The following is a 13,388-nucleotide window of genomic DNA, read 5'->3' on the forward strand; positions in this document are numbered from 1 at the left end:
AACTGTTAGCCTGCTGACACGAACAATACACAAACTTCGACATACACATTTCTCAATGGCTTTGAATCGTTCAAAGACAAAATGCTCTCTGCTTTTGTTACTTAAGTACCAGAATGCCAACTTTTATAACTGATTTTGCAAACATTTACCCCAGAGTCATGCTACTTATTACTTGACGTATGTTGACTGTTAGTATACTAACACCAATAATATAAAAACTTCTACATACACATTTCTCAGCAGCTTTGAATGGTTCCAAGTATTAGCATGCTAACTTTTTCTTCGCTAATTTCTACAGCCATACACCTTAATCATATAACTTGGTATGTGACACATGCCAACATTAGCATGCTAACTTTTATTGTTAATTTTGCAACCGTTTACCCCAGAGTCATAAAACAATTTATTTGACATTTGTTAGCATGCTAACTATATATGTATATATATATATGTATATATATATAAATAAAATATTTGGTATGTGCAAACATTAGCATGCAAATGTTTCAGTAAATGTTTTCCCTAACTCCTGAGCCTTACACTTATACAATTTGGCATGTGACGCGTGCCAACTTTTACAGTTCATTTTGCAACCGCTTACCCCAGAGTCATTAATTTTTTTTTAACTTGACGTATGTTAACTGTTAGCCTGCCAACACTAATAATATACACGCTTCTACCATGCTAACTTTTCAAGGCATTTCCAGAGAAAATGGTGGCGGACACACGATGCTGCAATAATGTGTCTGAAGAGACAGTTTGAGGAGTTTATTGTTCCATGAAGTGAGGCAGTAAGGAGTGTCCATGCGGCCTCCAAACTTTACAAGACTTCCTGACAAACGTACAAAAAGAGCCAAAGAAGACGAGTTTCACCACATCAACTTTTCATTGGCAACACGGTGCGTTTGAAATGTTCATATTCATCGCCAGCGTTAATATTAATATTATTATTATTCACATGTAAACACAGCGCTCGCGTGGCGGTGCGACGGCCCCGCCTCCTCCTCCTCCCGGCCCCAAAAGCGCACACACGTGCAAACACACATGCAAACATCATGCCAACGTGCAGCGAGCTTCTTTCACACCCGCCCACCCACGCGCCGAAAGAGCACTTCACGTGGATCTAAAGTAAGACTTTTATTGTGAAATCCCTCTTCCGGTTGGTGACCGAGGCGGCTGTGAGTGGGCAGAAGAAAAGTGAGCTTGTAAACCTGAAAGGTGGAGAAGGTTGCACACCCGGGGGGCGACATGCGAGCAGCAGGCAGAGCACTTCGGCTGCACGGCGACGAGTAGAAAACCTCAGCAGGAGAGAAAAAAAAAAAATCAGCTTTTTGTACACCACTAGAACTTGTCAGCCCACGTGCGCGTGCGCGCGCACACGCGCACACACACACACACACACACACACACACACACACACACACACACACACACACACACACACACACACACACACAGAAGGAACACATGCCAGTTTAAGTGTTGATTAGCTTCACACACACGCACGCACGCACACACACACACTTCCTGTTGGCACACACACCTCCAAATAAATACAAAACACACACACACACACGCCACAAACGCCGTCCGACGTCCTGTTGGCTGTCAAAGTTTGGCTTTGTGAGGGGGCGGAGTCAGGGGAGGGGCTCCTCACTGGACCGGGCGAGGAAGGCCGTCACACGTCCACCACCATCTTTTTGTGAATGTCCAGGCCGCCCACCACCTGCAGGGGATGACAGCAAGTCAGCTCGGGGATCACGCATGGGAGGAAGGGGGGGAGGCCGCGGGGACGGGACTGACCGCGCAGAACTCCTCGAAGGATATCCTGCCGTCGCCGTCCTTGTCGGCGTTGATGATGGTCTTGTCCACGATCTGCTGCAGCTGCGTGTCCTTCAGGTTGTTGCCCACCATCATCTTCAGCACCTGGAACAGCTCACCGTTGGAGATGTAGCCATCTTTGTCCATGTCGTAGATCCTGAAGGCGACTGGCGGCACACACACACGCGCGCGCACACACGCGCGCGCACACACGCACACACACGCACACACACGCACACACACGCACACACACACACACACACACACACACACACACACACACACACACACCACTTAGCTCGTCTACACCACTCTGCATTACTACTACTTCTACACAACACAAACTACTACAGGTAGTATATAAGTACTATAAGTATATGTGAACAACATCAAGAAGTATTTTTAAGAGTAAATTTGAACATCAAGTAAAGGGGAACATTATCAGCAGACCTATGTAAGCGTCTTGATGTTGCAGAAAAAAGACCATATGTTTTTTTAACTGATTTCCGAACTCTAAAAGGGTGAATTTGGCCATTGAAACGCCTTTCAATTGTTCGCTGTCGGAGCAATGACCCTTCACCCGTGACGTCACAACGGGAAGCAATCCACCATTTTCTCAAACACATTACACACACCAAGTCAAATCTGCTCTGTTATTTTCAGTTTTTTCGACTGTTTTCCGTACTTTGGAGACATCATTCCTCGTCGGTGTGTTGTCGGAGGGTGTAACAACACGAACAGAGACGGATTCAAGTTGACTTATCAATCAGACATATCAATGGTCACGGCATGCTAATCGATACTAACATGCTATTTAGGCTAGCTGTATGTATATATTGCATCATTATGCCTCATTTGTAGCTATATTTGCATCCAGCCTTTCCCTCCACCCACATTTAATGCCAAACAGACACATACTAATCGACAGATTCAAGTTGCACCACACCAGTGGTCAAAAGATGCGAAATTCCTTCGCACACTTTACCAACGATAGCGATGCTATGACAGAGATGTGTGGTTATCCTGCGACACTCAAAGCAGATGCATTTCCAACGATAAAGTCAACGAAATCACAAAGGTGAGTTTTGTTGATGTTAGTGACTTATGTACTAATCAGACAGATTTGGTCACGGCATGCTAATCGGTGCTAACAGGCTATTTAGGCTAGCTGTATGTACATATTGCATCATTATGCCTCATTTGTAGCTATATTTGTATCCAGCCTTTCCCTCCACCCACATTTAATGCCAAACAAACACTTCCCAATCGACAGATTCAAGTTGCACCCCACCAGTGGTCAAAAGATGCGAAATTCCTTCGTACACTTTACCGACGATAGCGATGCTATGACAGAGATGGCAGAGATGTGTGGTTATCCTGCGACACTCAAAGCAGATGCATTTCCAACAATAAAGTCAACGAAATCACAAAGGTGAGTTTTGTTGATGTTATTGACTTATGTGCTAATCAGACATATTTGGTCACGGCATGACTGCCAGCTAATCGATGCTAACATGCTATTTAGGCTAGCTGTATGTACATATTGCATCATTATGCCTCATTTGTAGCTATATTTGCATCCAGCCTTTCCCTCCACCCTCATTTAATGCCAAACAAACACTTACCAATCGACGGATTTAAGTTGCACCAGTGGTCAAAAGATGCAATCGTTGGTTAGAAGGCGATCGCCGAATTCGTCCTCGTTTCCGCTGTCTGTAGTGATATGGCTCAATAGCTTCAGTTTCTTATTCAATTTCGTTTTCACTATCTGCCTCCACACTCCAACCACCCGTTTCAATACATGCGTAATCTGTTGAATAGCTTGAGCCGCTGAAATCCGAGTCTGAATCCGAGCTAATGTCGCTATATCTTTCTGTTCTATCCGCCATGTTTGTTTGTATTGGCATCACTATGTGACGTCACAGGAAAATGGACGGTTGGATATACTGATCGTGAAAATCAGGCACTTTGAAGCTTTTTTTCCGGATATTGGGTGATGGGTAAAATTTTGAAAAAAATTTCGAAAAATAAAATAAGCTACTGGGAACTGATTTTTATTGGTTTTAACCCTTCTGAAATTGTGATAATGTTCCCCTTTAAGAGTAAATTGGAACATCAAAAAGTATTTTTAAGAGTATATTTGAACATCAAGCAATATAGGTAGTATTTCTAAGAGTATTATTTGAACAAGATCAAGTAGTATTGTTAAACAACACCAAGTAGTATAGGTAGTTATTTTAAACACCAAGTAGTATAGGTAGTATTTTTAAGACTATTATTTAAACAACATCAAATAGTATTGTTAAACAACACCAAGTAGTATAGGTAGAATTTTTAAGAGGATTATTTGAACAACATCAAATATTATTTTTAAACACCAAGTAGTATAAGGTAGTATTTTTAAGAGTATTATTTGAACAACATCAAGTAGTGTTGTTAAACAACACCAAGTAGTATGGGTAGTATTTTTAAGAGTATTATTTGAACAACATCAAGTAGTCATTTTAAACACCAAGTAGTATAGGTAGTATTTTTAAGGATAGATCTGGACATCAAGTAGTATTTTTAAGAGTATTACTTGGACAACACCAAATAGTATAGGTAGTATTAAGTAGTATACGTAGTATTTTTAAGATTATATTTGAGCAACATCAAGTAGAACAGGTAGTATTTTTAAACACCAAGTATTATTGGTAGTATTCTAAGAGTATATTTGGACAACATCAAGTAGTATTTTTAAGAGCATATTTGAACATCAAGTAGTATTTTTAAGAGTATATTTGAACACCACCAAACAGTGTGGTTAACATATTTGTGTTTTTTTTTTAAGTTACAGTACTTCGAACGTGCAGTCGAGCTAAAAAGTGCTAACAAAAGTCTAACTAATAAATGTTACTAATAGTCCACCTCATCAATCTTAATAGTCAAGCTAACACATGCTAACAGATGCCAATAGTTGAACTAACGGATGCCAATTGGTGAACTAACGGATGCCAATAGTTGAACTAACGGATGCCAATAGTTGAACTAACGGATGCCAATAGTTGAACTAACGGATGCCAATAGTTGAACTAACGGATGCCAATAGGTGAACTAACGGATGCCAATAGGTGAACTAACAGATGCCAATAGGTGAACTAACAGATGCCAATAGGTGAACTAACAGATACCAATAGGTGAACTAACAGATGCCAATAGCTGAACTAACAGATGCCAATAGCTGAACTAACAGACGCCAATAGCTGAACTAACAGACGCCAGTAGGTGAACTAATAGAAGTCAGTAGGTGAACTAACAGATGCCAACAGTTGAACTAACGGATGCAAACAGTTGAACTAACGGATGCCAACAGTTGAACTAACGGATGCCAACAGTTGAACTAACGGATGCCAACAGTTGAACTAACGGATGCCAACAGTTGAACTAACGGATGCCAACAGTTGAACTAACGGATGCCAACAGTTGAACTAACGGATGCCAACAGTTGAACTAACGGATGCCAACAGTTGAACTAACGGATGCCAACAGTTGAACTAACGGATGCCAACAGTTGAACTAACGGATGCCAACAGTTGAACTAACGGATGCCAACAGTTGAACTAACGGATGCCAACAGTTGAACTAACGGATGCCAACAGTTGAACTAACGGATGCCAACAGTTGAACTAACGGATGCCAACAGGTGAACTAACGGATGCCAACAGGTGAACTAACGGATGCCAATAGGTGAACTAACGGATGCCAATAGGTGAACTAACGGATGCCAATAGGTGAACTAACGGATGCCAATAGGTGAACTAACGGATGCCAATAGGTGAACTAACGGATGCCAATAGGTGAACTAACGGATGCCAGTAGGTGAACTAACGGATGTCAGTAGGTGAACTAACAGATGCCAATAGGTGAACTAACGGATGCCAATAGGTGAACTCATAGATGCCAACAGTTGAACTCATAGATGCCAACAGTTGAACTCGTAGATGCCAACAGTTGAACTCGTAGATGCCAACAGTTGAACTCGTAGATGCCAACAGTTGAACTCGTAGATGCCAACAGTTGAACTCGTAGATGCCAACAGTTGAACTCGTAGATGCCAACAGTTGAACTCGTAGATGCCAACAGTTGAACTCATAGATGCCAACAGTTGAACTCATAGATGCCAACAGTTGAACTCATAGATGCCAACAGTTGGACTCATAGATGCCAACAGTTGAACTCATAGATGCCAACAGTTGGACTCATAGATGCCAACAGTTGGACTCAGATGCCAACAGTTGGACTCATAGATGCCAACAGTTGAACTAATAGATGCCAACAGTTGAACTAATAGATGCCAATAGTTGAACTAATAGATGCCAATAGTTGAACTAATAGATGCCAACAGTTGAACTAATAGATGCCAACAGTTGAACTAATAGATGCCAACAGTTGAACTAATAGATGCCAACAGTTGAACTAATAGATGCCAATAGTTGAGATACCGGTAATAGATGCTGATAAAGATCGGGCTAATAAATACCAACAGAATTTGGGCTAATAAATGCTAGCAATAATCAAACTGATGGTTGCCAATAAATGCTAAGACTGGTCAAGCTAATAAATGCAAGCAATAATCAAACTAATGGTTGCTAATAAATACTAGCAATAATCAAACTGATGGTTGCTAATAATTGCAAGCAATAATCAAACCAATGGTTGCAGCGCTGGCAAGGACACTTACATCGTAACTTTTGTTCCTTGTCTCCTTTCACGCTGAACTGGGAGACGCCTTCAATGAACTCTGAGGAGCAAGCACAAACAGTCAAAGGTGTGCAGTGGGGGAGGGGCTTACCTTTAGAGCCGTGGGGGAGGGGCTTACCTTTAAAGTCCACCTCGCCGTTGCCGTCAGTGTCAAAGATGTCGATGACGCGTTGGACCAGAGGGTTCTGCTGCAGTTCTGGCAGAGACATGAACTCCTCCACACTCAGAGAGCCCGAGTTGTCCAGGTCCAGTTTCTTAAACCTCTTGCCCAGACGCTTGATCTCATCAGCGTCAACTGCAAGGTCACAAAACACAACGTGATGGCTCCCGAACATTCTGCTACACGCTACCTACGCTCCAGCTTATGATACACGCTACCTACGCTCCAGCTGATGATACACGCTACCTACGCCCCAGCTGATGATACACGCTACCTACGCTCCAGCTGATGATACACGTAACCTACGCTCCAGCTGATACACGCTACCTACGCCCCAGCTGATGATACACGCTACCTACGCTCCAGCTGATGATACACGCTACCTACGCCCCAGCTGACGATACACGTAACCTACGCTCCAGCTGATGATACACGCCACTTACGCCCCATCTGATGATACACGCTACCTACGCCCCAGCTGATGATACACGCTACCGACGGTCCAGCTGATGATACACGCTACAGACGGTCCAGCTGATGATACACGCTACCTACGCTCCAGCTGATGATACACGCTACCAACGCTCCAGCTGATGATACACGCCACCTACGCTCCAGCTGATGATACACGCCACCTACGCCCCAGCTGATGATACACGCCACCTACGCCCCAGCTGATGATACACGCCACCTACGCCCCAGCTGATGATACACGCTACCGACGGTCCAGTTGATGATACACGCTACCTACGCTCCAGCTGATGATACACGCTACATACGCTCCAGCTGATGATACACGCTACCTACGCTCCAGCTGATGATACACGCTACCTACGCTCCAGCTGATTATACACGCTACCTACGCTCCAGCTGATGATACACGCTACCTACGCTCCAGCTGATGATACACGCTACCTACGCTCCAGCTGATGATACACGCTACCTACGCTCCAGCTGATGATACACGCTACCTACGCTCCAGCTGATGATACACGCTACCTACGCTCCAGCTGATGATACACGCTACCTACGCTCCAGCTGATGATACACGCTACCTACGCCCCAGCTGATACACGCTACCTACGCTCCAGCTGATGATACACGCTACCTACGCTCCAGCTGATGATACACGCTACCTACGCTCCAGCTGATGATACACGCTACCGACGGTCCAGCTGATGATACACGCTACCTACGCTCCAGCTGATGATACCTGCTACCTACGCTCTAGCTGATGATACCTGCTACCTACGCTCTAGCTGATGATACCTGCTACCTACGCTCCAGCTGATGATACACGCTACCGACGGTCCAGCTGATGATACACGCTACCGACGGTCCAGTTGATGACACACGCTACCTACGCTCCAGCTGATGATACACGCTACCTACGCTCCAGCTGATGATACACGCTACCTACGCTCCAGCTGATGATACACGCTACCTACGCTCCAGCTGATGATACACGCTACCTACGCTCCAGCTGATGATACACGCTACCTACGCTCCAGCTGATGATACACGCTACCTAGGCTCCAGCTGATGATACACGCTACCTACGCTCCAGCTGATGATACACGCTACCTACGCTCCAGCTGATGATACACGCTACCTACGCTCCAGCTGATGATACACGCTACCTACGCTCCAGCTGATGATACACGCTACCTACGCTCCAGCTGATGATACACGCTACCGACGGTCCAGCTGATGATACACGCTACCTACGCTCCAGCTGATGATACACGCTACCTACGCTCCAGCTGATGATACCTGCTACCTACGCTCCAGCTGATGATACACGCTACCTACGCTCCAGCTGATGATACACGCTACTGATGGTCCAGTTGATGATACACGCTACCTACGCTCCAGCTGATGATACCTGCTACCTACGCTCTAGCTGATGATACCTGCTACCTACGCTCTAGCTGATGATACCTGCTACCTACCCTCCAGCTGATAATACATGCTACCTACGCTCCAGCTGACGATACACGCTACCTACACTCCAATTGATGATACATACTACCGACGGTCCAGCTGGTGATACATGCTACCGAAGCTCCAGCTGACGATACACGCTACCTACACTCCAACTGATGATACATGCTACCGACGGTCCAGCTGGTGATACACGCTACCTACGCTCCAGCTGACGATACACGCTACCTACACTCCAACTGATGATACATGCTACCTACGCTCTAGCTGATGATACCTGCTACCTACCCTCCAGCTGATGATACATGCTACCTACGCTCCAGCTGACGATACACGCTACCTACACTCCAACTGATGGTACATACTACCGACGGTCCAGCTGGTGATACATGCTACCTACGCTCCAGCTGACGATACACGCTACCTACACTCCAACTGATGATACATGCTACCGACGGTCCAGCTGGTGATACACGCTACCTACGCTCCAGCTGACGATACACGCTACCTACACTCCAACTGATGATACATGCTACGTACGCTCTAGCTGATGATACCTGCTACCTACCCTCCAGCTGATGATACATGCTACCTACGCTCCAGCTGACGATACACGCTACCTACACTCCAACTGATGATACATACTACCGACGGTCCAGCTGGTGATACATGCTACCGAAGCTCCAGCTGACGATACACGCTACCTACACTCCAACTGATGATACATGCTACCGACGGTCCAGCTGGTGATACACGCTACCTACGCTCCAGCTGACAATACACGCTACCTACACTCCAACTGATGATACATGCTACCGACGGTCCAGCTGGTGATACATGCTACCTACACTCCAACTGATGATACATGCTACCTACGCTCTAGCTGATGATACCTGCTACCTACCCTCCAGCTGATGATACATGCTACCTACGCTCCAGCTGACGATACACGCTACCTACACTCCAACTGATGATACATACTACCGACGGTCCAGCTAGTGATACATGCTACCGAAGCTCCAGCTGACGATACACGCTACCTACACTCCAACTGATGATACATGCTACCGACGGTCCAGCTGGTGATACACGCTACCTACGCTCCAGCTGACGATACACGCTACCTACGCTCCAGCTGACGATACACGCTACCTACACTCCAACTGATGATACATGCTACCGACGGTCCAGCTGGTGATACATGCTACCTACGGTCAAGCTGATGATACATGCTACCTACGGTCAAGCTTATGATACACGCTACCTACGCTCCATTTGATGATACACGCTACCTACGCTCCAGCTGATGATACACGCTACCTACGCTCCAACTGATGATACACGCTACCGACGGTCCAGCTGGTGTAACCTACGGTCACGCTGATTATACATGCTACCTACCCTCCAACTGATGATACATGCTACCGACGGTCCAGCTGGTGATACCTACGGTCACGCTGATTATACATGCTACCTTCGCTCCAGCTGATGATAAACTCTACCTACGCTCGAGCTGATGATACATGCGACCTACGCTCCAGCTGATTATACACGCTACTGATGGTCCAGCTGATTATACACGCTACCTGTGGTCCAGCTGATGATTACCTACGGTCCAGGTGATTATAAACGCTACCTGCGATCCAGCTGATGATACATGCTACCTATGCTCCAGCTGATGATACACGCTACCTACGCTCCAGCTGATGATACACGCTACCTACGCTCCAGCTGATGATACATGCTACCTACGCTCCAGCTGATTATACACGCTACTAATGGTCCAGCTGATGATACATGCTACCTGTGGTCCAGCTGATGATTACCTACGGTCCAGGTGATTATAAACGCTACCTGCGATCCAGCTGATGATACATGCTACCTACGCTCCAGCTGATTATAAATGCTACCTGCGGTCCACTTGATTATACACGCTACCTACTGTCAGGATCAAATACCATGAGACATTATAAAGACACAGAAACAGAGAATAGAAGATAAACCAGTAATTGCTTTTCTCGTACAAGGAGAATAACTTGAGCAAGTTGTCCGTTACAGGCTCCTAATTCACTCTGAAAACTTTCTCCACTCTCCTCGCCTTTTAATTCATTTGGGAATGCCCTACATTACAAACACACACACAGAGCTGCACTAAGGGAGGAGGAGGTATTTGCAGCTGTGTTGGAAACCTAACACCGGTGGTGAGAACTTAATACATGCAAATACAGAGGATACAGCAACTTCCTGCGTTGCTCTGTGCCATCTCCCAATTCCTCTTTGAAGTTGGTAGGTCAACCTAATTCCAATCAAACACCAAGTTTCATTTCTCTTCAGCTTATCAACACAATGCATGAGCAAACAATCATTTTTGCATAAAATGAGATAACTTATTTACAATTAATCCAACACTTATGCTCCAGTTGATTATACATGCTACCTACGGAGGAGCTGATAAATGCTACCAATAGTCGAGCTGATAAATGCTAAATTTGTTAAATCTCTTGCCGAGCCTCTTAATCTCGTCGGTGTGGACTGCAAGTGGCGAGAAGGGACGACACTGGAATCTTCCAGACCACCGCGCTATCGACAGAATGACCGCGCGGGATTCCACGCAGAATTCCACCGCACGCTTTCCTGGCGCTCCACGTCCCCAAACTTACCTGATTTGCGAGCAGAAGCGGCCATGGCGGTCAAAGCTGCCTGTCAGGTCACCCTCGTTCTAAGCCCTCACGCCGGTCATGTGACCCGGCCCTAATCTCCCCGTCCACCCACACTGTGGAAGGGGGCGTCACTTAATTAAAAGGAACAACTAGCATGCGCTGTTAATTACTGAGCCGCAACCTTTGACCCACCCTGCGAGGACATGATAGGTCGTTTGCAGGTCACAAAGGTCACGAGGGGCTCACAAACTTTAGCTCCGCCTCCAGACGAGTAAGACTTATCTGCTAATTGAACCAGTCTAAAAATAACCTTTGACATCATCCATCCTGACACCTTTTCACATCCCTGACATCTTCAAAACAAATCCTAAGTGAATACTTACAGTGTGAGCACATGTCCAGGGCGTAGCTGGCCTCATTTCCCTGAAACAAGAACATTTTTAACACTTTTAATGTCCAAAGAGGAAGTGATTTCTCACAAACTTCCACTGCAAGTATGATCATATTAAGGAGATTGTGACACATGTGTGCATGCACAACTGACATAACGTCGCTATTACGATGAGGAAGTGCAGCACCAAGCCCCTCCACAGTAAGTGTGCCGACATTTGTGATTGTGTGTGGGCGAGAGCTCTTATTTTGGTGGGCGCGCGAGCCTACGTCCGCTCTGTTGACGCAACTGGCTAAGCTAACGTTAGCATGAACAGCAGCGGACCTAACAGGCCTAAATGTCCACATTTTCCTCGCCAAACATGTGCGAGTCCACACGTTAAATGTGTTAGTCAGCACGTCAGCTCGGAGGAGGAGCAGAAAAGTCCGATGTTTTTCTTCTATTCGGCGCAGTCACGACCGCAACGTTCAGGCCTTCTTGTCATGTCGACACGGAGCTGCGGGCGGCTGAAGCGGCGACTAACAGCCGCAATATGTCGACTGGACGTGTCCTACTTACCATGTTGGCGGGCTGGAAGTGTTGCACACGCTAGACTTGCGGGACGAGGTCTCGACGAGGACAGCAGATGGAGACTTTTAGGACAGCTAGTCACTGCAGAGGGGGAGGGGCTTACATCCGCGGAGATCGTCTACTCGACAGAACACACTTCCCACTCCTACCGCTGTTACCTAAGCTTAGCCACTATTAGCCACTGTTAGCTACTGCAGGGGTGTCCAAAGTGCGGCCCGCAGCTAATCGTTTACCGGCCCGCCACACATTCTGCAAAAATTGCAAAATTGATAGTATTGCAAAAATAAAAAAAGTAAAACATTTAAAAAAAAGTGGAATGAGGTGAAATCTAATGAGAAAAAGTGGCAATGTTGACACAAAGCTGCCATGAAGGCAGTTTTTTTCCCGTTTGTCTTTATTTTCTTTCTTTTCATTGCTCAAAAAAAAGGACCAAAAAAAAACAAAAAACTTAGATTTATATCGCGCTTTTCTAAACACTCAAAGCGCTCACAGACAAGTAGGACTCAACATACATTCACACCTGGTGGTGGTAAGCTACATCAGTAGAAGGAAGCATGGCTGCCAGTTTGCGCCTATGGCCCTTCCAACCACCACCTGTCATTCATTCACCAGTGTGAGTGGCACCGGGGGCAAGGGGAAGTGTCCTGCCCAAGGACAGAACTGCAGGGTTTTTTTTGGATGTCAATAGGTGGGAAGGGAACCTGCAACCCTCAGGTTTCTGGCCGGCCGCTCTACCCACTACGCCATGCCACCCCCCAAAAAAATGTATGTTAAAATGAATTTGTACTTAAAAAATATCACTTTAAAATGTATGTGGAAAAAGTATTGCATATGTTGTGTGGTTGCCATATAAAAACATCAAGGTTTTGACAAAAGAGCATAAAACAAACAAAATAATAGTTCAAACTTAAAATCGACAGATATATCAGGAGTTGATCTTGAAATTAAAGTGTTGAAAGTAAAAAAAAAAAAAAAAAAAAAAATGCATCAGTTTGTGAGTGGGGAACCTTTCGGATCTCAAATATATTTAGTAGGATTTTATTTAACTTTTCACTGTGATTACTCAAATGTATTAAATAATTAAAATCAATGGTGTCCTGCA

The 13,388-nt window shown here is 45.4% G+C and overlaps 1 protein-coding gene across 1 annotated transcript; it reads right to left on the reverse strand.

Moving 5' to 3' along the window:
- Positions 1-753: 753 nt before the first annotated feature.
- On the reverse strand, positions 754-12,428 carry ppp3r1b (protein phosphatase 3 (formerly 2B), regulatory s1ubunit B, alpha isoform, b). Its single transcript, XM_061880719.1, has 6 exons — positions 12,275-12,428; positions 11,709-11,748; positions 6,680-6,856; positions 6,542-6,601; positions 1,804-1,988; positions 754-1,726 (listed from the first exon to the last, which is right to left on the reverse strand). Exons 1-6 carry the CDS (start codon positions 12,275-12,277, stop codon positions 1,679-1,681), a joined length of 513 nt encoding a protein of 170 aa, XP_061736703.1. The 5' UTR covers positions 12,278-12,428; the 3' UTR covers positions 754-1,678.
- Positions 12,429-13,388: the final 960 nt, after the last annotated feature.

This window comes from Nerophis ophidion, linkage group LG20 (assembly GCF_033978795.1).
Source record: "Nerophis ophidion isolate RoL-2023_Sa linkage group LG20, RoL_Noph_v1.0, whole genome shotgun sequence".
Classification (NCBI taxonomy): domain Eukaryota; kingdom Metazoa; phylum Chordata; class Actinopteri; order Syngnathiformes; family Syngnathidae; genus Nerophis; species Nerophis ophidion.

Coding starts and splice junctions, on each gene's coding strand:
- ppp3r1b (XM_061880719.1), bottom strand. Junction 6,857..11,708: donor CCTGGACATGTGCTCACACT/GTAAGTATTCAC, acceptor GTGACCTTGCAG/TTGACGCTGATGAGATCAAG. Junction 6,602..6,679: donor CGGCGAGGTGGACTTTAAAG/GTAAGCCCCTCC, acceptor CTTGCTCCTCAG/AGTTCATTGAAGGCGTCTCC.